The sequence below is a fragment of the Anabrus simplex genome, chromosome 1 (genome assembly GCF_040414725.1).
Source record: "Anabrus simplex isolate iqAnaSimp1 chromosome 1, ASM4041472v1, whole genome shotgun sequence".
Taxonomy (NCBI): Eukaryota; Metazoa; Arthropoda; class Insecta; order Orthoptera; family Tettigoniidae; genus Anabrus; species Anabrus simplex.
In genome coordinates, this window is record NC_090265.1 from 810,426,069 (window position 1) to 810,447,231 (window position 21,163).

General features: G+C 36.4%; 1 protein-coding gene across 1 annotated transcript in view; it reads right to left on the minus strand.

The window, feature by feature from the left end:
- Positions 1 to 3,385: 3,385 nt before the first annotated feature.
- Positions 3,386 to 21,163, minus strand: part of LOC136857567 (macoilin-1) — a 258,858-nt gene continuing 241,080 nt past the window's right edge. Inside the window, exons 12-13 of the mRNA XM_067136330.2 lie at positions 11,459 to 11,633; positions 3,386 to 7,284 (exon numbers count right to left, since the gene is read on the minus strand). Coding sequence (XP_066992431.2) covers positions 7,046 to 7,284; positions 11,459 to 11,633 — 414 coding nt within the window. The 3' untranslated portion in view covers positions 3,386 to 7,045. The remainder of the gene's footprint in view (positions 7,285 to 11,458; positions 11,634 to 21,163) is intronic.

The window sequence follows — 21,163 nt, forward strand, 5'->3', positions numbered from 1 at the left end:
TGAAAATATACTAGGCATCCATTCAGACTTTTAAATAGAAACCACTTGAAATTACCCATTACATATCAGATCATAATGTTATATTACATAAATTTATTTATTTGTAACAGCTCAAACCCAAAAACCAACTGCAATTGTGAAAACATTGTTTCTCTTTAGAAAAAAAATCTATTCTCCATCAAGCAGAATAGGAGGGTAAGATAATGTTTCAAACTCAGAAATTTCACAATATTTTTTGTAACAGATTAAACACTATGGGCTCAATTACTTGATTGTGAACAGATTCCGAAACAAATTACTCATTTCAGAAAATATCAACAAAAATATAAATCAGTTATGATTTTACAGAAACAGTGTTATTATTTGCTAATATTTTGAAATATCAGGACAGTGCAGACAAGTCAGTGCAAAATTCAATGCAGATTATATTCCTGGACATATTAAGAACAATATTAGCCTGCCTGGTGGCCATGATCGTAAAGGCGTTAAAGTCTAAACAGTCGGACACTGTGGTTAGCCAGTTCAAGTCCTGTTGGTGGAAAATATTTCACCATCAGAAGGTTGGCCGACAGGATAGGAGAGGTGGTGGTATACACCTTCTAATCGCTAGATAGCATGCCACAAGCCTCGATTAAATTCCAAACGTCTCCGCAGGGCTCATATGGAGTGAGGGCATGTGACTCTGCTGATTATGATCAGTCCATCGGATGGAAACGTTAAGCCTCGAGCAGAACCCTTGGTGCTATTCTACACAAGTAGGCTATGTGCCGGCACCAGGTTTCATCCTCTCCCTTCCTACTATCATATATCATGTCATTCACTTCATCTCATTAACTCCTCTGACGGCATTGACGTCAGGAAGGGCATCCAGTCATAAAAACCCACCACGACAGATTCATCTCACCTTATACCCGACCCCGTAAAGAAACGAGACAAGGGTTGGACAAACAACATTACAAACAACATTATCTTTTCACTCTGACGAAGAGTTCCATTCACCTTTGAAAACCCGCTGTCTGCACAATAAACACTACTTTAACAAAACAGAAACTCTTACTTATTCTAGCTTTGATATCAGTATTTCAATTCATTTAGTATCGTCGAATCATTCTCTTCTGTACTTTAACTGTAATAAATAAATAATTAAATAAATAAATAAATAATAAACTGCAATAAAGTGAGATACATTCAAAGTACACTGTACATGTAGTCTTAATGCTAAAACAGAAAAACTTTCCAGAAACCCCTTTCAAACCTGATTACTGATCATCCTGCCTACCAAGATCCACTGGCTCCATTTTTGGATCCTGAAGCCAGTCTACAAGGCAGAATCAAACGAAAATGAACCAGCATTTCGTGTTATCCTAATGAAACTTGTTACAGAAGTGTATCCAGTTCACTTGGTGCATTCTTCAGAAATGGCATTTTTATGTTACATTCCTGAACAATGAGTCGCTGTTCAATACAAATAAATGGCATCCCAAGGAAGTGTACTAACTCTTCTGCTATTTATGTATGTGAACAACCAATAAATTTATACAGATGATACAGCTGTTGTAACCCAACAGATAACATTTGAAGAGGATAAGCTGACAACATTTCTAGAGGAACTCTCCACATACTCTGAGCAAAACTACCTGAAGTTGAACCTTAGGAAAATTAAAGTCTGCACCTTCCATCTTAAAGAGGAGATATATGCAAGAAAATTTCACTTAACATAGCATCAAATAAATTCTAGCACTTTGACACATCTAAATGCCAGGAGCTGAACTAGACTGAACGTTGTTGCTCGAGCAACACATAACAATATCAGAATAAAATGTGCACAAGTAACAATATAATCCATAAATTAACAGGCATATGAGGCAGTGCACATGCATATATCCTCCACACATTAGCCATGGCTCACTGCACATCAAGTGAGGCGTACACAGTTTCTGTTTGAAAGTACTCCACATACGTTCAGGAAATACATGCAGCTATCAATGAGACTGGATTAAATAGCCTGCTTGGAACTAGTTTCCTAAGAAAAGATACAATTTCATCAATATAGCTCCTCACCTGTGAAGAGATGTAGCAGAAGTTGTGCTTACAAAACAGGCAATAATTGCCTGTCATCCTCTGAGAATCTTGTGCCATCTAGCAGACATGTGTTAAAAAAGAACTTCCTGAAAATGAGTGACACACTCACTATCATTCCTAATGCAAGGGGACACGAAATTTGGGTACAGCAAGTAACCTCACCCACTGTTGAAACTCTGGGAAAAAATTACATCTGGTTCACTACTTCCGTATGTCACCTGAAAGTTACCGAACTATCCCTGGGCTAGGGAGTTCAAATGCAAGGGCAACCTTATTAAGTAAAGTTATTTCGAGAGAGACAAAGTTTGTGAGTGGGAGATTGTTTGAAACAAGCAACCCTTGGTCTGCAACAACAAATTACTTCTAGTAATAAAAGATTCTAGCAACTTAAAAATATTGTCATCAATTCACTTATTTTGATATAATCTTTTTATAGAGGACCGTTTTAAATAAATAATGGATATTCCGAGTTATCACAATCGCTTCTTTTTCTTCCTAGTGCATTACACTGAATTACAGCCTAAGATGGATAAGTAGACTATTAACCCCTGCCCAGCGTCAACCGCTTATAAGCGTCAGGGTAATTATTCGCAAGTTGCGTGAACCACTTATAAGCGCCATCCAAATTTGCGTGTTTATTACAAAATGTGTCAACCGCTTATAAGTGTTGGATATTTATAGATACTTCTTACATTTATTGGCCTTATTTTGCAACAAAGCGCTACATTTTATTTCCATGGAATATCGTATTCCGTGTAGAATTCATGTGGCCGTGCACGGTTTTCAGCGCGGTCAGCAGTCGAAGCAATATGACTTCTGTGCTAAAACCCCCGAGTGTAAACAAAGTAATTTAGCAAACAGTGATATTGAGCGAATGCTCTTGCCTTGCGATGAAACTGAAGGTGAAAGTGACAGTTATTCTTCTGAATCGAGTGATGAATTCCACGACGACAGATACAAATGTGCAAAAATTGAAGATGTTCAGACTGACAGGGTTACGTTTGGAGGGCCACGAAACAGATTCGATCTTACTGGCAATAGTGAGATTCATGCTAACTTTGGGGATAATCTCAAACCATTGACAATATTTGAATATTTTCTTAGCGATGAAAAATTACTTCAAGTTAAAAAGAATTAATGCTCAGTTTAGGGGGGTTAAACCTGAGAGTAAATTTCAGGACAGCAAAAAGAAACAAGTAAAAATCTATTAAACACCGACAGTAAAATATCTGCCTTTTCTGCAAAAACTTGATACAGAGACGCCAGATTGTAAGAATTTTGTCCCGCAGGATATCTGTAGATACAGAGACGGCAGATTGTAAGAATTTTGTCCCGCAGGATATCTGTAAAGCCAAAACATGTAGATGTTTAAATACCCTAACATGACACCAAACTCAGTCAGGATCAAACCCACTAGCATAGAAAAAAGAAATACTGACCACACTTGGATGCAAGTTTTAAAAGTATTAAATCATTCCAGATAGAAACCAAAGCTGAAATAAACACTTAAGGATGGACAGCTGATTAAAACAAGACTTGGAGGAAACATGATGCAGGAATAATTAATAAAATTACTTTACCTCTTTGAAACATAGGCTCATCTTGAATAGGCAATTTTTTAAAATAACAAAACATGAGTAATTTCACTGCTATCTACACAACCAGTCAGTCCACACAGCTAAGTCAAACACATGTATACACTCACATTATAAATAAAAAAAATAAAAAAAATCTTTCAAAGAGCAACCCAGGAGAGACTAAACAGATCAACAAAACTGCCAAACTATTTGTGCTTTGTTTTAATTTTTAAAAATCGAGATCACAATGCATATCCAAATATCACATTCAAGTAGACACTATTTTACAAAGAAAAATATAATAGCCTTATTATATGGCCACACACGTGCAGGAATCTGGAATATTTTTGAAAACACATTTTTAAAATTGATATTTAATTAAGCCATCAAACATTTTACAAATTTCCAGTAAAAGAACAAAAATAATAAATTTATTTCTCAAGAAAATTTCTCTGTTCAAAAAAATAAACATTTTATTTAATATCCTATCTACAACAAACAAATTTATTTACAAGCAAGATGAAAATGGTATTCACACAAAGAATCCATGTATGCAAAAAAGCAATGCAAAGAAATATATTTCCAAAAAGTTCCACATTCCTGCAGTGCTGCTGCAACTAACTTGTGCTTGAAAATCACAGTAAATATTATTTCTTTCTTTTCAGTACCAACAGTCACAATATTCACATTAAGTACTTCACAACTTCCGGGGATTGGCCGAAATTCCTCAGCCTAAATGCATACATCATTACCATAAATGGTGGGGGGGTGTAGAGGACTGACACAAATAAATACTTATGGTCACAGTTGATTACAGTACCTTTGTGCTTCTTAAATACATTCAGACTGAAATAAACAAAAAATATGCAATAATTAAATATTTACAAAACTTGAGCTATATCTACACAACATATAATTACACAATTAAAAAGAAAGCTATCTCATTACTGGTGTTGGTAATTTGAAGAGTATTAAAGACCTGAAGAGGACAAGTTCTGAAAATGCTTACAAAAATACACAGCAAGAGGGAAGGTTAACACAAACTAAAATCATATTTGACCTATTTTTTAATGCAGCAGACAGTCCAACAAGATTCAAATAGGTTGGCTTTACGTAACATTGTCAGGTAATACACAGCAATAAGAAGAGAACAAAGGATGCAGTGACTAGGTCAGCCTCATTGGGATAGTTAAAGACGAAAGTCAGAATAAGGAATAAGGACTTAATAAATTTTCAGTTTGTTTCAAATATTAAATGAACAACTAAAATAACAAAGAATGTTGCAGGTTGTACAGACTTAAAATTGTCCATATAAGGAGCTGAGAAGAGAGAAGAACGACACTTGTATAAAAATAATAAATAATGCAATGACAATACAAACAGATGTCTACACTGTTTGGACTATTTAGGAATAAATATCATCAGTCAGACATCACACATTTGATTCTGTGGAGGTAGTTACATAGGTTTACTATCTAATCAATGAACCTTGTTACCTCTCCTCCACGTGTACTCGTTTTTGTACTGAAGTTTCAACAGATCTTTTCCCAAAATTTCTGGAATTAAATAAAAATTGGATGGTCGATTCCAATAAAATGTTCACTTTACAAAACAAACAAAAAATAAAGACTAGCATATCAGCAAAATACTATTCGTAATGTGTAGGGCAGTTACAATGGCTAGGTTAAAAAAAGCCATCTCTTTACCAACAGTCATTCCTGACAACAAGCAATCTACCACATTAAAATAACTATGTTACATGAGATAATTATATAAGCTAGAATCAATGGCTGAAAAACTTGCAAATTTAGATCCAGGAACTCTAGCAAATTCAGTCTAACCAGTTCTCTAAATTAGTGGTTATAGTAGGAATTTACATTTGATATTAAGGAATAGAAAATTTAAAAAGGTGACCGTTTCAATAACTAGTAAAATATAAAATAACCATAGTAAATGTAAGGTAGTTACAAAATAAATCCTGATATTAATTGGGGAAAAATACCAGTTATTCTCTGTGCGTAAAGTTTTATTATGCCTGATATGCCAAACTCTCAACAAGCCATCAAAATCAAACTGGATTAAATTATAGCATGGTTTCAGAGAGACTAAAAATTATTGGAAGGGAGTGGAAGCGTGAGGAGAAAAAGGTAGCATGAATGCAGGTATCCAATTGTCCCCACCAACACAGGTCATTTTACTTATAAAAACACTTAAAAGAATGTAGGAAGACTCTCAACTTACCAAGTCAATATTCAATATGCAAATATCATGTGAATGACAGAAATATAGAACACTTTTTAAACATTAGAGCTCAGGGTCAGTCTGCAGATGAACAAAATACACTAAACATTACAATACAGGAGAAAGGGAACAAAATCTTTAATTACTACAGGGATTCGAACTGTTGAGAATGTGGAGAGTATTACCTTAACTAGCATAACTTCCATGAGAGAGTTCATTCTGATATAAAAATTGATAACTTTACGTAGAACAACACATTATGGGAAATTAATTTAATTGTACATAAAGGAACACAAAAGATTGTGAAAATTAAAGAAAACTTGCGATGTTTTAAAATTGGTAACACCATATTTAACCCATAAACTCTTTACAGAGAAAAAAGAAAAGAAAGAAACCATACTAAACATACTGTGTATCAATTATAAGCATTTTAGTATATTTGAGGACAGCCTGACCTAGCTCCATAGTAACACTGACAACTCTTTTTACTTTCTCAGCTTCTATCAACTCTGAAGTGATCTGTCATCTCATTATCTTCTATTTATATCTGCACATCAATGCAAATTTTTAGGAAGAAAAAACTGAATAATACTGGAACTGAGAATTACCTATTCATCTTACAGAAATGGAAAGAAAATCCTTTTCCAGATTACAAAAAACCTGCTATTATTCCTGACCTCTGCTCTTTGAATAAACCATTATTTAGAGCTTAAAATGCAACAAAGTACAAAGGAGAGATAAGATATTTCTTAAGTGAAAAGAAAAAAACTGAAGAAGGGTACTTACTGAATACACATGGGTTAGCTAGCGATTAAAGCAATTTCACTGAAGACCTACACTGTATCTTTCTACTGTCCTGATTACATGAAGTTCTAATTACAAGAGCAGGAAGAGCACTAACAATTAAAAGAATAATTTAAAATTATATGTCGAAGATCTTAAAATGAAACAGGTCATATCAAAAAGAATGGCGAATTAGTTGGAATTAAGACATTACAGAGTGGCTCATGGGCAAATTAATCTGTATTTATGATTCACACAGATATACTGGTGCAAGGGACATAAGAGGTTTATATAATTAAGGAAGGTATGGCAATGGTAGACTGTTGTTGGAGAGAGGCTGTCACTGTCATAAAAAAAATTACTCAAGCCTCTGTAGAGGCAATAATGAGGCTGCCCTTAGGAGTATAGGCAGTAGCATTAGGGTCGAGATTAGATACTGTACAGCCAGGACAGGGAGTGGGACTCTCTGCTAGACGCAGTTTTGATGTGCCAGTCAAATTCGTAGGGCTAGGTCCAAAAGTGTCTGTAGGCATCACTGCCAACACCTGTGCAATCTTACTCTTGAGTTCCTCTATCTCCTTCTCCTGAGCACGAATTACACCTGTAAAACAAAAAGAAGCACAATTAAACATTACAAAGGTGAAAAGACAATTCTAGCAATTCGAGCAATTCATTGATGGCACATGTAGAGTATGTGTTCTGATAGCCGCAGAAAAATATTTAGGTTGCCCAGCATGAACACAGAGTTTGTATTTGGTTGTCTGTGATGGTGGTATACAGCGAATTTTTGTAGGGTTCCTCTTGTATAATAGGTGAAGGTTTCGCGAATTCGGTGGCATTCTTCATGAATATAACATGTGTTATACGTCGTGACACATATTTTCCCTCGTTTGTCATTGTGCACGTACACTCAGTATGCGAGTGAAACTATAAAACTCCTGCGATGGTAAAATATCAGTTAAATTTTACTGATTAGATTAAGCTTTTTAAGTAAAAAAACAAATAGTCCCAGTGTATTTTTGTGAAAACCATGACTGTACTATCACGAAGCGTCACCGGTTGAAAGTGTAAGTACATTGTTTAAAATATGCTATAGATTAAGTTATGATGGTGTTGTCACTGCCGTGAATATCAATTTGGAAGTATGTGCAAGCGTGTGGTTGAAAATATTCTTGAAAGATCTTTCTCAGGTAGACCTATCCATGAAAAACAGAGCCTTATAAAATAGTAATGTTGACTTTAGAGAGTGCAGTGGGGCTATGATTATTTATATTTAAAAAACTTTTTTTGCAGCTGGGCTAATGAGTATGTTCACTGAACGCCACTGCCAAGATGTTTAAAAATAAGGATATTGATATTCTATAAAATCAGTTATTCAAAGTTTTAATTCGACATAAGTATAAATTTCCCCCCCTAATAGAATATGTTGTTTTTATAATAAATATGGAATAACATATTGTTTTAATATTGTACAGAACTGAAATTAAAATAATTAAAATGGTGATCACACTGCTGTGCAAAACGAAAGTAACTTTCGCATGTAACTGCCAAGTAACATAGCTCAAAGAAACTTGGACCATACATAGGAAGAACTGCTACAGTATGGTACAGTAGGCAACTGAAAGGAATGTGCGATGAGATGAACAGAAATGACACTTTTATACAGAGACAATAAATTACATTTAAGTCACTGCGACTCACGATGGTTCCCTGGACATCACAAAAGAATGGACATGGTTCTTAAAAGGGTGTGTGATCACCACAGACAGCGATGCATGCTGTGCAACACGTTCCCATGCTGGCTACAAGACTGGTAAGGAGTTCTTGTGGTAGGGCGTTCCATTTCTCCACCAGCGTGGTTGACAACTGCTGGATGGTAGTTGGTACATGTGGACGTGCTGCAATACGTCTGCCCAACGTGCTCCACTTGTGCTCGATGGGATTTAAGTCAGGAGAACGGGCAAGCCACTCCGTTTGCCGAATATCCTCTCATTCCAAGAGCTCCTCCACCTTCGTTCTTCGATGTGGTCCTGCATTGTCATCCATAAAAATGAAGTCAGGGCTGAATGCACCCCTGAAAAGACATACATGGGGAAGTAGTACACTGTCACAATAATCTTGACCGGTGAGTGTACACTTTCCAAAGATTAGGAGGTCAGTACGCCCATGCAACACTGTGCCTCCCCACACCAAAATGATCATGTGTGACAATGTTGCTGGGTGCATTACGTGTTCCCACCTCTCACCAGATGAGGGTACGTCTAGAATCGCTACTCAGATTGGATCTGCTCTCATCTGAGAAGAGCATGCGACTCCACTCATTATCGGTCCAGACCTGATGCTCTTGGCAAAATCGCAAGCATTAATATTTAAATAAGTTTGACAGTTCCACCTTTTCAATACAACATTTATGCAATGTGAGTTACACTGCAAGTTACCTTAATAAATGGTACTAGTTTTGACCTTGTTCAAGGTCATCATCGGCCAATAAATCAAATTATACAAAAGCATCAAATAGATCAAAAACAATGTAGAAGTACAATAATGTTAGATGAAACATGTGAGAATTAAAAGTTGAGCAGATTTTGGTTATTACAGTGTAACCTTGCAAAGTTAAAACTGAAAATGAGAAATGGTCACAATGATATTAACTTGATAAAAACTTTTAAGCTGTGCACGTAATATATTAAATATTAAAATGAGGCTCAAAGTAGCCATTAAAAAATGTTTCTAGCGAAATGTTCCTGATGGAGAAGGATCTTGAAGCTTGTGTTGCATTTATAATAAAGTCCTAATGACAAATCTACATAGTATGGTAAATGTCATAAGATTCAGTTGTTCACATGATGTAAATAAAGTCGAATACAGTATAATGATGTCATTGAAATAGGTTACATAGAGATTCTTCAAGCAGTGGGCGAATGTTGCGCTTGAAGGTCAGATTAGTTCAGAGGCCTAGGAGGTAAAGACTTGCAGGTGTAGACACCTCTTCTCAGTCATGTCCTACTAGACACGCTCTTCACACCACTGTGCAAGGTCAAACTCATTCTGTATTGAACTGATTGGAGTGTTTAAATTGTAGGTGAAAAGAATAAATGTCACTAGATGCAATACTTAAGACTGGCGTTACGGTATATCCACAGGCAAGTGAATTCAGCTTGGAGGGGTTTTACATGAACATTAAAAAAATAATGTTAAAATTTTATGATAAAAGGATGAAGTTAGAAAGAGGGGACACAATGATGAAACACACCGCTAGTGATAACCACAAGTGTAGTAAACAGAAGAGATCACTGAAGCAGGAGTTATCTGTGGGAGAATTGCTCACAGAGGTGAAGATAAAAAGAAGATAAAATGAATTTATTATCGACACGAGGCGTTTTTGATGCTGGGAAGTTAGATAACTCCAAGATGTGGGAGTGGTTATTCAAGAACATAAACGGCAGCAGAGACTCTCTGTCCACCGATTGCATTCAGGAGCATCACATTCCTATGGCGGGGGATAAAAAGCAAGAGCTGAAAATAAGCCTTCAAAATAAAAATAAAAATGATTTGTTCTTTTAGACAAAACCATGGTCTAGTTGGGGAACTGTGTTTTTAATGCGTTGTTTTGAATTTTTAAAGTGAAGAATACTGAGCACGGTTCCTGCCTAAGAATGAAGTTACATCTAATTTGATTGATTGATGCTTGTTGTTTAAAGGGGCCAAACATATAGGTCATCGGCCCCTGATGGTACGAAATGAGATGAAATGAAATGACAAATTAAAAACCCCAAAACCTCCACTAACCACAATTCAAAACGTGAGGATGAAGAACGAATGGATGGATATGAATTTAAAACGATCAGTGGAACTGACCCACAGTGCATCACATGCACAGAAGCTGGCGTAAAACAATAGTATTACCTACCAAGGTACTGCTTCTATAGCACGATACTGAATCGAGGATGCTTCTAGTAGAAAGGAGTCCAAAATACAAGTAATCAGCCCCTCATAATGATACTTATCACTAGAAAAGTAGAACCATGGTTTGTCATGTTGCAGTACTAATCAAAAGTAGCATAGACTCGCGGTATTCCACACGTTATGGTACTACTCACAGGTAATCAAATTCACACATGTATTACAGGCCTAGGGTGTTTCGCACATTGCGGCGCCATTGACAGGCAACGCAAACCTATGGGGTTCATCACCTAAGTGTACTAACCACAGGGACTCGTACTATCCCGTGGTGTTCATCATAAAGTGGGTACTAATAATAGGCAAGCCAAAACCACAGGTTCCGTCATCCCAGGGCGTCGCTCATATAGTGCTACTAATCACAGGTACTGTAAAAGCCGTTGCACTCTCGTTTGCTACTAATCAAAACCTTATTTGTATCTAACGTAGTGGTACTACGCGCAAGGAAAACCAACCCATGGTATTTCCTGCGTGATGGTACTAATCACAAGGAGTTTCATGGTTCTAATATAATCATCCCTTGGTCATGCCTTTTAGTCGCCTCTGACGACAGGCAGGGGATATCGAGGGTGTATTCTTCGTCTGCGTCCCCCACCCACGGGGGGTTACATCTAATTTGTCCTGAAGCCAAAGTACTCTGTAAACAAATCAGTAGTAATGATAATCGATACTCGTCAATATTAACACATCCACACTTTAAGATGATGAATAACATAAAATGGGTTTAAATAGCTGTTCAAATTCATTACACAATTTTTTTACCTTACAAAACAAAAGGGATATATGTAAAAGAGAAGTAAAAGAGAAATACATACTCTCACGGATTTCCAATTGACGCTTGGCTTCGCCCAGGGCTGAGAAGAGATCAAGCTTAATGCGAGTTTCAGCACTCAAACTGTTCTCTAAATGCGCATTCTTATCTTGCATTGCCGATAATGCAGACATAAGAATCTCAGACTCGTTGTGACTTTCTTTGTACTGCCGCAGGTTCTGAAAGGATCGAAAATAAAGAATTAGTAACACGTGAAAACAAATTTGAAGACAGTAGTTCTTTATGAAATTGTTTACACAAACAAATATAGAACAAGCAGTCACTTCATAAAGACACAAACAAACAAACAAACAAACAAACAAACAAACAAACAAACAAACAAACAAACAAACAAACAAACAGTGAGTAATGTAACAGTTACATGATGCAGAACGCACAGGGCACAACAACTGAAGTTCGTCAGCAAGTCAATAATTAAAATATTACAAATTTAATAGTCAAAATAAAATTTGCATGCTGAAAATGAATGACAACTTTATTACTGATTATTGTTTTGAGAGGAAGTACAACTGGGCAACCATCTATATAGAATGACAGAAAGCACACACCATAATTTTCAAGAAATTTCTGAATTTATGAAATTATATGTTTTGAAGAGCATCTATCTGACATCTCAAGTGATCGCAAAGATGGAGTATAATGTTCATACAGTTTTTCGCACAGGGCAGAATAAAACACAAATTTCATGGTGACAGTATGGAAGACGCTGAGGTATGTATAGGTGGACAGAGTAATAACATTTGGAGCACAACTTGTACATGTGAGTCTTACGAAAGGTGCTACTCATAGCATCAGTCGTAATGACCAAGCGAGGAAAGCAATGGCAAACTACTTCACTAGTCATCTTACGTGTATAGATCAGTACTTTATATTGTACAGAAGAACCTTGACAATTCAAAATCTCGCCTAATTCGAAGAAGCTCTCGTTCACGGAAACATGAGGCATGGTTTTGCATGTTATTTAAATGGTTTAATTTGAAATACAGATAATTCGCAATTCAAAGAACAATGTCGGTTCCATTACCGAAATTCAGACTTTCAATTCAAACTGCCGTTACATTAAAAAAAAAAAAGTACAGTAGAAGTCCGCTATAGCGAGTACGGCATATAACGAGAAGCCTGTTATAACGATAACTTTTGTCCGTCCCTTCAAAATTCCAATATAAAACTCTGTATTTTTCTTCGGTTACAGTGAGAACCCTATCACTGACGCATCCGTTATTACGAGCGATTATGCGCGCTCGATTTTTTCCATTGCCGATATTTATGCACCCAGTCATTATACTGCATGCAGTAGATCATCTTCGGTACCGTATCGTTTTCTCGCTATGCCCACCAGCGAGCTCTCTCTTCGACATTCGAAGGCAATGGAAAATTCTTAATTCCCATGGAGGGAATTAGATATTTTTCACCAATAGAGCATTTCAAAAATGTCAAAAACATATCAGATGTAAGGCTTTTCAGGCGTTTCGTCGAGTCGATTAGTAATACCTGTCTACTGCTCTTCCGCGAGGAAAATGAAAGAGGAGAACATGTTTTCATAATAAATGCGTAAATAACGTGTCCGATAGCCGCTGTTAACTCGTTAAAGATAAACGCTGAATAAACAATCGCTTAATTTTAATGCTAAATACCGCAATTAAGTAAGAATGAGATAGGCCTACACCTCAAGATATGGCAGAGTGCGTCATTGATTACGAGGTTCGTTTATATTTTCTCGCGTCCATTTAAATTACAGAAAGGCTATTATCATGTAAATTTATAGCGAGAAGGTTATAATTTCTCTACCTGCACTTGAAGTATGTTTTCATCATACATATAATACAGATAAGTTAAGATATGTGACGCTATTTGAATAATAAAACTGAAACGTTTGCCACAAAATGTGATCGATCATCTTCAGTACACAGTATAGTTTTCGCGCTATGTGCATTTGCGAGCTCTCTCATCAACATTCGAAGGCGATATTGGAGTCTATGAGTAATACCCATCGACTGCTGTTCTCAAAAGAAAATTCGAAATGAAGGAGGATAAGACTTTTTCGTAACAAATGCGTAAATAACGTGGCCAATAGCAGTTGTTAAATCGTTAAAAATAAAGGCTGAAGTAAACAATCTCTTAATTTTAATGGTATACCGTATACTGAAATTAAGTAAGAAAGTGATACACCTCAAGATATGGCATGGTACTATCACTGATTTCAGAGGATAGTTCATATTTTCTCGCGTCTAGTTAAATTTCGGAAAGCTATTCTCATGTCAATTGTTTGCGACGAGGTTATCATTTCTCTACATGCATTTCAAATAGGTTTCCATGATACATATGTGGTTAGGTTAGGTGATGCCGTTTGAAAAAGAAAACTGAAATGATTGCTACAGAAGCCTCTGGAGTGATACTGTATTTCTTCGAATCCAAGACTTTTTTTCTCAGAATCTCGTGTGAAAAATCAAGGGTCGTTTTGCATTCACGGCCTGATAGAAATGAACACCACTGGCAACTACTGCAGTAACCACCGTGTTTCTTTTCGCGCGCGCGTGCACAAAACTCGTTGATAATAAACGACCACCTTTTTATCATAGGCCTATATCGCTAGCCGCAGCGACTGGTCATAGAGTGCCTATGTGTAACGTCACTGGATCTCGGAAAATTCTATTATCCTCTACAAAAACGTTTCTCAAATCTGCAGAATGGCATCAAAATATGTGAGCCTTCGAATTCTTAGAAAGGCCACGGCTATCAGTAGCAGAGTTATAACGCATCTGCTTTACCTGACGCTTAGTAAAATTAAGTTTTATAGACAGCAGGAATATTTTCGTGATGGATCGTCCTATTGTACAGATACGTGGAACAGGTATTGCCGGAAAATTTTCAACGGGTTCTCGTTGATCTTATGATGCCAATTTTAAGTTAATGGCTATTAAACACTCTGAAATATAGGCCTAATTAAAGCTCATATTCGGCGTTACCGTGAAGACAAAGATAGCTTAAAAATGCGTACTGCACAAAAAATGCATTCAGTGGCCCGCAACAAGGACGCTTTAAAGAAGTTGAATATGAAATTGTGAGGTATGTACACAAAAATGCATGGGCGAAATTGCCATACTGCGGCGCAATAAACTCGTTCGTTGGCTTTCAAAATCTGCGATTAAGACCTATGCATCGCTATCCGCTGAAGCAAGACGTGCGTGTAGCGGCAGCCAGTTATATCTGACGCTGAGTGAAAGTACCAGTTTTATTGTAAGCAAGAATATTTTCCTGGTGGATCGTCGTATTGTAGAGATGTGTGGAATGTTATTGCCGGCAAATTTTCAACGAGTTCCCTTCGATATTATGATGCCAATTTTAAGTTAATAGTTATTAAACCCGCTGAAATAAAGCATAATTGTACAGCCGCAAAAAATACGGCATAACCAACGCCAATGTTCGGCGTCTACAGTCAAAAAATGCGTACTGTATAAGAAAAGACATTCATATGATTTTACAAAGAGCTGTTTAAGCCTGATTAAATTTTTTTGAACAAAAAAGTGGGAGTTGTCTTGGATTTGGAGAAATGTGGTAATATTTATTTTTCAGAATAAAATTAAACATACATTTTCACGTAGTATCGGATTTCGAAAAACAACAAACAAGTAAGCCGCAGTGTGGATATTATCTGCGAAAACTCAAATTTTGAACAAACTGATTGCCATTTCATACTGAATTTAATGTGTATGGGTTTTTTCTCGACTTTTACAAAAAATCGGATATAACGACACTCCACTATAGTGAGTAAATTTTTCGCCATTATGAATTCTCGCTATAACGGACTTCTACTGTACTATCACCCCATCAACACAATAATTAAAACTGAGAGCACTTTTCCTCTTGGTGAAACTTACAACTTGACTTTTCATCACATTTACACATTCACCATTGCCTGCTGCCTATCTCACAACATTGTTTAAGTCCCCCTACAGTCTCTCACAAACCTGCAACTCATTTACCACTCTATACACTATAACATCATCCACAAATAGCCATATCTGTGATCCCATTACTTTACTCGTATCATTTATATATTTATATATATATATATATATAAAACAAAGATCCAATGATACTGCCCAACAGTACCCCGCTCTTAATCATTACAGAATCAGATAACGTTTAACTTACTCTAATTCTCTGAGTTCTATTTTCCAGAATTGTACCCACCCATTCAGCCAATCTTTTATCTAGTCCAATAGCCCTCATTTTTGTTGGTAATTTCTCACAATATTCCCTATCAAAAGGTTTGGAAAGGTCAATAGTGATACAGTTCATTTGACCTGAACCTAACATATCTGCTATATCTTGCTGCAATCCTACAGTTCAGCTTCACTGGAGTAACCTTTCCTAAACTAGAACTGCCCAGAAGTTTAAAAAAAACCCAGTGGAGTTACGATAATGACTAATGCAGATACAAACTGATCAATGCCAAAAAAGCCAAAGCCACTCGGACAACGGCGGAAAAGCAAGCTGATATTTTTCGCTGCCTAGGAGTAAGGATAATGTAAAACAAGAGCTAAAATGTTTCCATCTTTTTAATACTCTTTTACTTTAACCTAAAAAAGTTACATATAATTGAAAACAGTTTCGGTCTTCCTAGAGACCATCATCAGTCAAAATCATAAACTTAACACAAGTATAAAGTCGAGAATATTCCACCTAATCAATACTTTATTATATGAAGTGTCTAAAATATTTCAATCACATTGAAAACGAAGTACACGTTCAATAGGCACTCTCTATTAGTCAAATTCACTTTTACCCTTTCTTTTTCTTATAGATCAATTGACATTGTCCAAATGAAACACAAGTATAAAGAGGGGAGCATTCACACTTACTACTATTGACACTGATATTTCATAATACAGCAACTTATATCTCAACATGAAGTTCTAGTATAAAAATCAAGCATGTTTATCAGCAAAATAATGGATTGAGAAATGAATGAGTACTTAGCAAGAACAGAGCCCCATTATACTACCAAAAATATTTTCTTCACAATTGCAACCCAGCAAAATAAAATTTTTTTTTTGCTAGTGGCTTTACGTCGCACTGACACAGAGAGGTCTTATGGCGACGATGCAATAGGAAAGGCCTAGCCCCAGCATTTGCCTGCTGTGAAAATGGGAAACCACGGAAAACCATCTTCAGGGCTGCCGACAGTGGGATTCGAACCCACTATCTCCCGGATGCAGGCTCACAGCCACGCACTCCTAACCGCAGTGCCAACTAGCCCAGTGCAAAGTACTCTAGAAAGCAATTAGTGGACATGTTATCAATACAGCACATGATATTTTTAAACATGTCATAAGGATGCTAAAGACTTTTTAGATTTTAAGAACTGTACCCTGAAGTATATTTCAACATTATTACATAACATTTTAATGAAATTTGTGTCACTAAAGTTTAGACTAAGTAATGTTTTGTATTGTACAATCGTTATGAATAAGCAGGTTCATCAGCAGCTGATGATGACCTAAACGATGGGTCAAAACCGGTACTGTGTTTTTAACCTTTATACTGCCGAGTTTTGATGACCAGCCGAGCCATGCGGGCCGGGTAAAAAAAAAAAAGGAAGAAGCACTTTTACAGATACATTTTCACTGATACTATTAATGGAATGCATATCGTCCCCTTAGCCTTGCAGCCCAATACAGTGTCGGGGATGAAGTGAGATTATATTTTACAGCATATTTTTATGACCGGATGCCCTTCCCGGTGCAAACCTCAGTTGAGAAGATAATGAATATGAAATGAATTATGGTGAATGAAACTGGGTAAGGAAGTGGAAAAAATCGGCTGTGGTTTATGAATAGAAACTGTCCCAACATTTGCTTGGGAGTGAAAAAAAAAAAAAAAAAACACACAAAAGAAAGAGAACATTCTCAGGACAGCTGATGGTGGGTTTCGAACCCACTTGCCTGCCGATTGCAGAGCTTGGCACCATAGACGTAGCATGTTAAAATGCGCGGCTACTCCGCTCGGCGATACTATTACTGAAATATTATATTGTTGATCCAAAAACTGGTATCATCAAAATCATTTACATTTGTGGAAAAAATATTTTATCTGAGGAAGAGGTGACAATTCCACTTGGGACTCATCATTACTACTTTGTCTCACACTTTCTTGTAGTTCAATATTGCCACTTAGATATTCTCCATCATTATCAAAATATAGCTCTCCAGAATCACTATTTGAGGCGTATAGTTTCAAACACGACCAAGTCCATCTTTTTCACGTTCTGATGTTTTGACTTCCATGGATTCCTCTTTACAAGATGAATACAACGGGAACGAAAGTGGGTTTCAAATTCGGCCAGATCGCATTTAAAATTGCAGCAAAGAATGAGGTTTCATATCAAAGTCGGCCAAGTCCCTGTTAACCCGCATGGGCCAATAATCCTGCGCTATCCAATCATGTGTTTTCTTCCGGTAATATAGCAGCGTGACGTTTGTTCGAGTCACATGTGGTGGTTTTGTTTGCGTGTATTTTAATAAATTTTTTATAAATATATACATAAGTAATTGGTGGTTTTTAATAGTATTCATATTTGCTGTGCAATAAAATGGAAGAAATTAATAAACGCCATACCAGAAAGCGGCAACGTGATCTTTCCACCTTGAAGCGCATGAGGGAAAAACAGCTGAGATGAGTACAATCAACAACGTGTTGTTAGGGGTGATTTAATCAAGGCTCGGTGATATGTTTCGAAGGCGCGATGGTATTGAATAGGTATAATATGAAGAATATACATTGAAGTAGCTACATGAATCCATATATTTACAAAATATACACTATTTAAATGTTAATTAGCCTCTACATTGGTTACAATGTTGGGTAATGTTACACAAACATAATGTTTTAAACAATAATCTGTAAAGATTTTTCACTAAATCGTATATCACTTTTTAATCATATTTGTTCTAAATAAAGTCAAGATGAACACAGTTGAAAAATAGGCCTAATCTAGATTTCTTTTTTCTTTAGGTATTAGGCCAAATTTTCTAATCTAAGTTTCAAAGATGGCCAAGTCCTCTTACGTAAGTTTCAAAATCGGCCAAGTCCCACAGTTAGTTTCAAACATGGTCAAGTCCAAATTTTAAATACATTTTTCAATTCATGTAACATATTTAGACTGTAAAAATTGTTTGGTAATGAATCAGAAGCCTCTGCTAAGCAACATAAATATCAAAGTGTCTGAATATATATGAATTAATAACCTAAACGAGTTTTTTGCTTCTCCTGAAAAAACCCCCCAGCTCAACGGACTTGGCCATGTTTGAAACTATACGCCTGATTTATGAGGAAAAATTAAATTTCTTCGTCAACAAGAGATGAATGTATACTTCAAGACGCCGTGATGGCTACACGTTAGCGGGAAAGATGTTCCACTCCAACGAAGCTGAAATAACACCTGATCGCTTTCAAAACATGTGAAATGGAGTGGTATATCTGCATTACAGAACTTCTTTGAGCATTTCGACGGAATCTCAAAGCATGACACTGTATCGCGTTCACTTGTGAGATCGGTGAAGTACACACACCAAAACGCATTTATACGGGTTTAGCGGATGTGGAACAGCGTTCAATAACGTATATGTACGGGTTTGGCAGTGAATGGGTTAATGTGATTGAAATATTTTAGATACCTCATATAATAAAGTATTGATTAGGTGGAATATTTCCGACTTTATACTTGTATACTTGAACTATCAATACGGACAATGAAGCTGATAGATTATAATCATAAAGTTAAGGGAAGACATAAATTATAATGGATAAAATTTATAAGAGTGTACTGTTGACAGTGATTCAGTTTAAGACAAGTAAAGAGTTGAATGATTAACATTCATCACGATCACACTTGTTCTAGGGTGTAAGTTCTCAACGTTTTCTTTAAATTTGAACAATGCATCCCTAAAAGACCAGGTCAAACACTTAAAATACCATATTTATTCATGTATTAGACCCCCCTGACTTTTTAAGACAAAAAAAAATAAAAAAAAATAAAAAAAATTTAAAAAAAATGAAAAAAAAATGAAAAAACTTGCACAAAGCCCACGCTCCCCCCCAACGTAATTCGTCAGAGAAGAACGATTCCGCTTGGAAGCGGGTTTAAGCCTTACTGCAGCTCCGGTGACATCACACAAATTTGTGAATAATTTTGTCCGTACAACCCGCACCATGCAAACACACATCAACGTCATACAGTGCACCTGTGCTTCGCAGTTAAGAAATGTCCATAGCGTAGGCCTACTGCAGCTCTGATGATGTCTCAGAAATAGGTGAATAGATCCTCGTGTCCAACCCACACAATGCAAGCACGCGTCAGTCATGCTATATGTCTGTTTTTTGTAGTTAAGAATGTCCACCAGCGTAATTGTTAGCACAATTAGCTGCCATTCTCGGGGGGGGGGCTGAGTTTGATTCCTGGTACTGTACTGCCAGATTTAACTCTTTCCGGTCTACTACTACTACTACTACTACTGATGATGTTATTGAATTTATGTCCCCATTAACTACTTTTGGAGATGTCAAACAAAACTTACTATGCGTTAATAAAAAAAAAAAATGGACAACGAACATATAAAATTAAACATCTATATATATAAAATAAGAGTTTTGTCTGTACATTGCTCAGAATTTGAAAAGAATGGTATTTCTGCATCGGTCATGTCCACAGTAACAAGGAAATGCACTTTTTACTTTTCCGCAACGTATGTCTGTATGTATGTATGTATGTACACGCATCACGAGAAAACGGCCGAAGAGAATTTAATGAAAATTGGTATGTAAAGTCGGGGGATGAGCCACTACAATCTAGGCTATAAATCACTTTATTCACGCTGAGTGAAATGGTAGTTTAGGGGAAAGCCTAAAATTTAATTCTCAAATATTTATATTATTAGTAGTCCTATCGATAATTATCACATAAGTAAGTTATACAGAAATAAATTTCCGATCATTTACGTCTTATGCATGTTTACCGTACTGGCTATGATAACACAGATATTCATCGATTTGTATTAAAGTCCCTATCAAAGCCGAGCCACGAGAAAATGGGTTAACAGAATTAATGAAAATCGATATATAGAGTCGGGGAATAAGAAACTACAGGCTAAGCTATAAACAATTTTATTCACCCTGAATGAAACTGTAGTTTAGGGGAAGGCGCCTAAAAATTATGTACTGCGACATGCATAAGAAAACTCTGGTTAACTCTTCTCCCAGGGTAAAGTTGTAGGTTGTATTTTTAATGTGAGTTCCAGAAGATGCAGTGACGCAATTGAAATATTCCTCCAACTTCTCATAATTGCATATGAATGTCTACGGATAACGCATCGCTTCAAAATTCCTTAACCCTCTGCCGCCCACATTTTCAGTCCGCTTATCACTAGATTTCAACCTATTATTTAGGAAAAACTGAAGCAGAGCACACTGTTTCAGAAAAAGTTAAATATAATAAAAACTGTTGATCACAATGTATTCAAAATTTCAATAATATTAGAAAACATACCATCACATCCATTTCTGTATTAATTGAGTCATAAGGTTGTTGGTTCAAACCTCCACCCCCATAATTGTGGTACTCGACACAAAGGTAGGCTCTATTTGTCACATTCTCATGTTGTACAAATCCCTCTAAACCAATAACCAC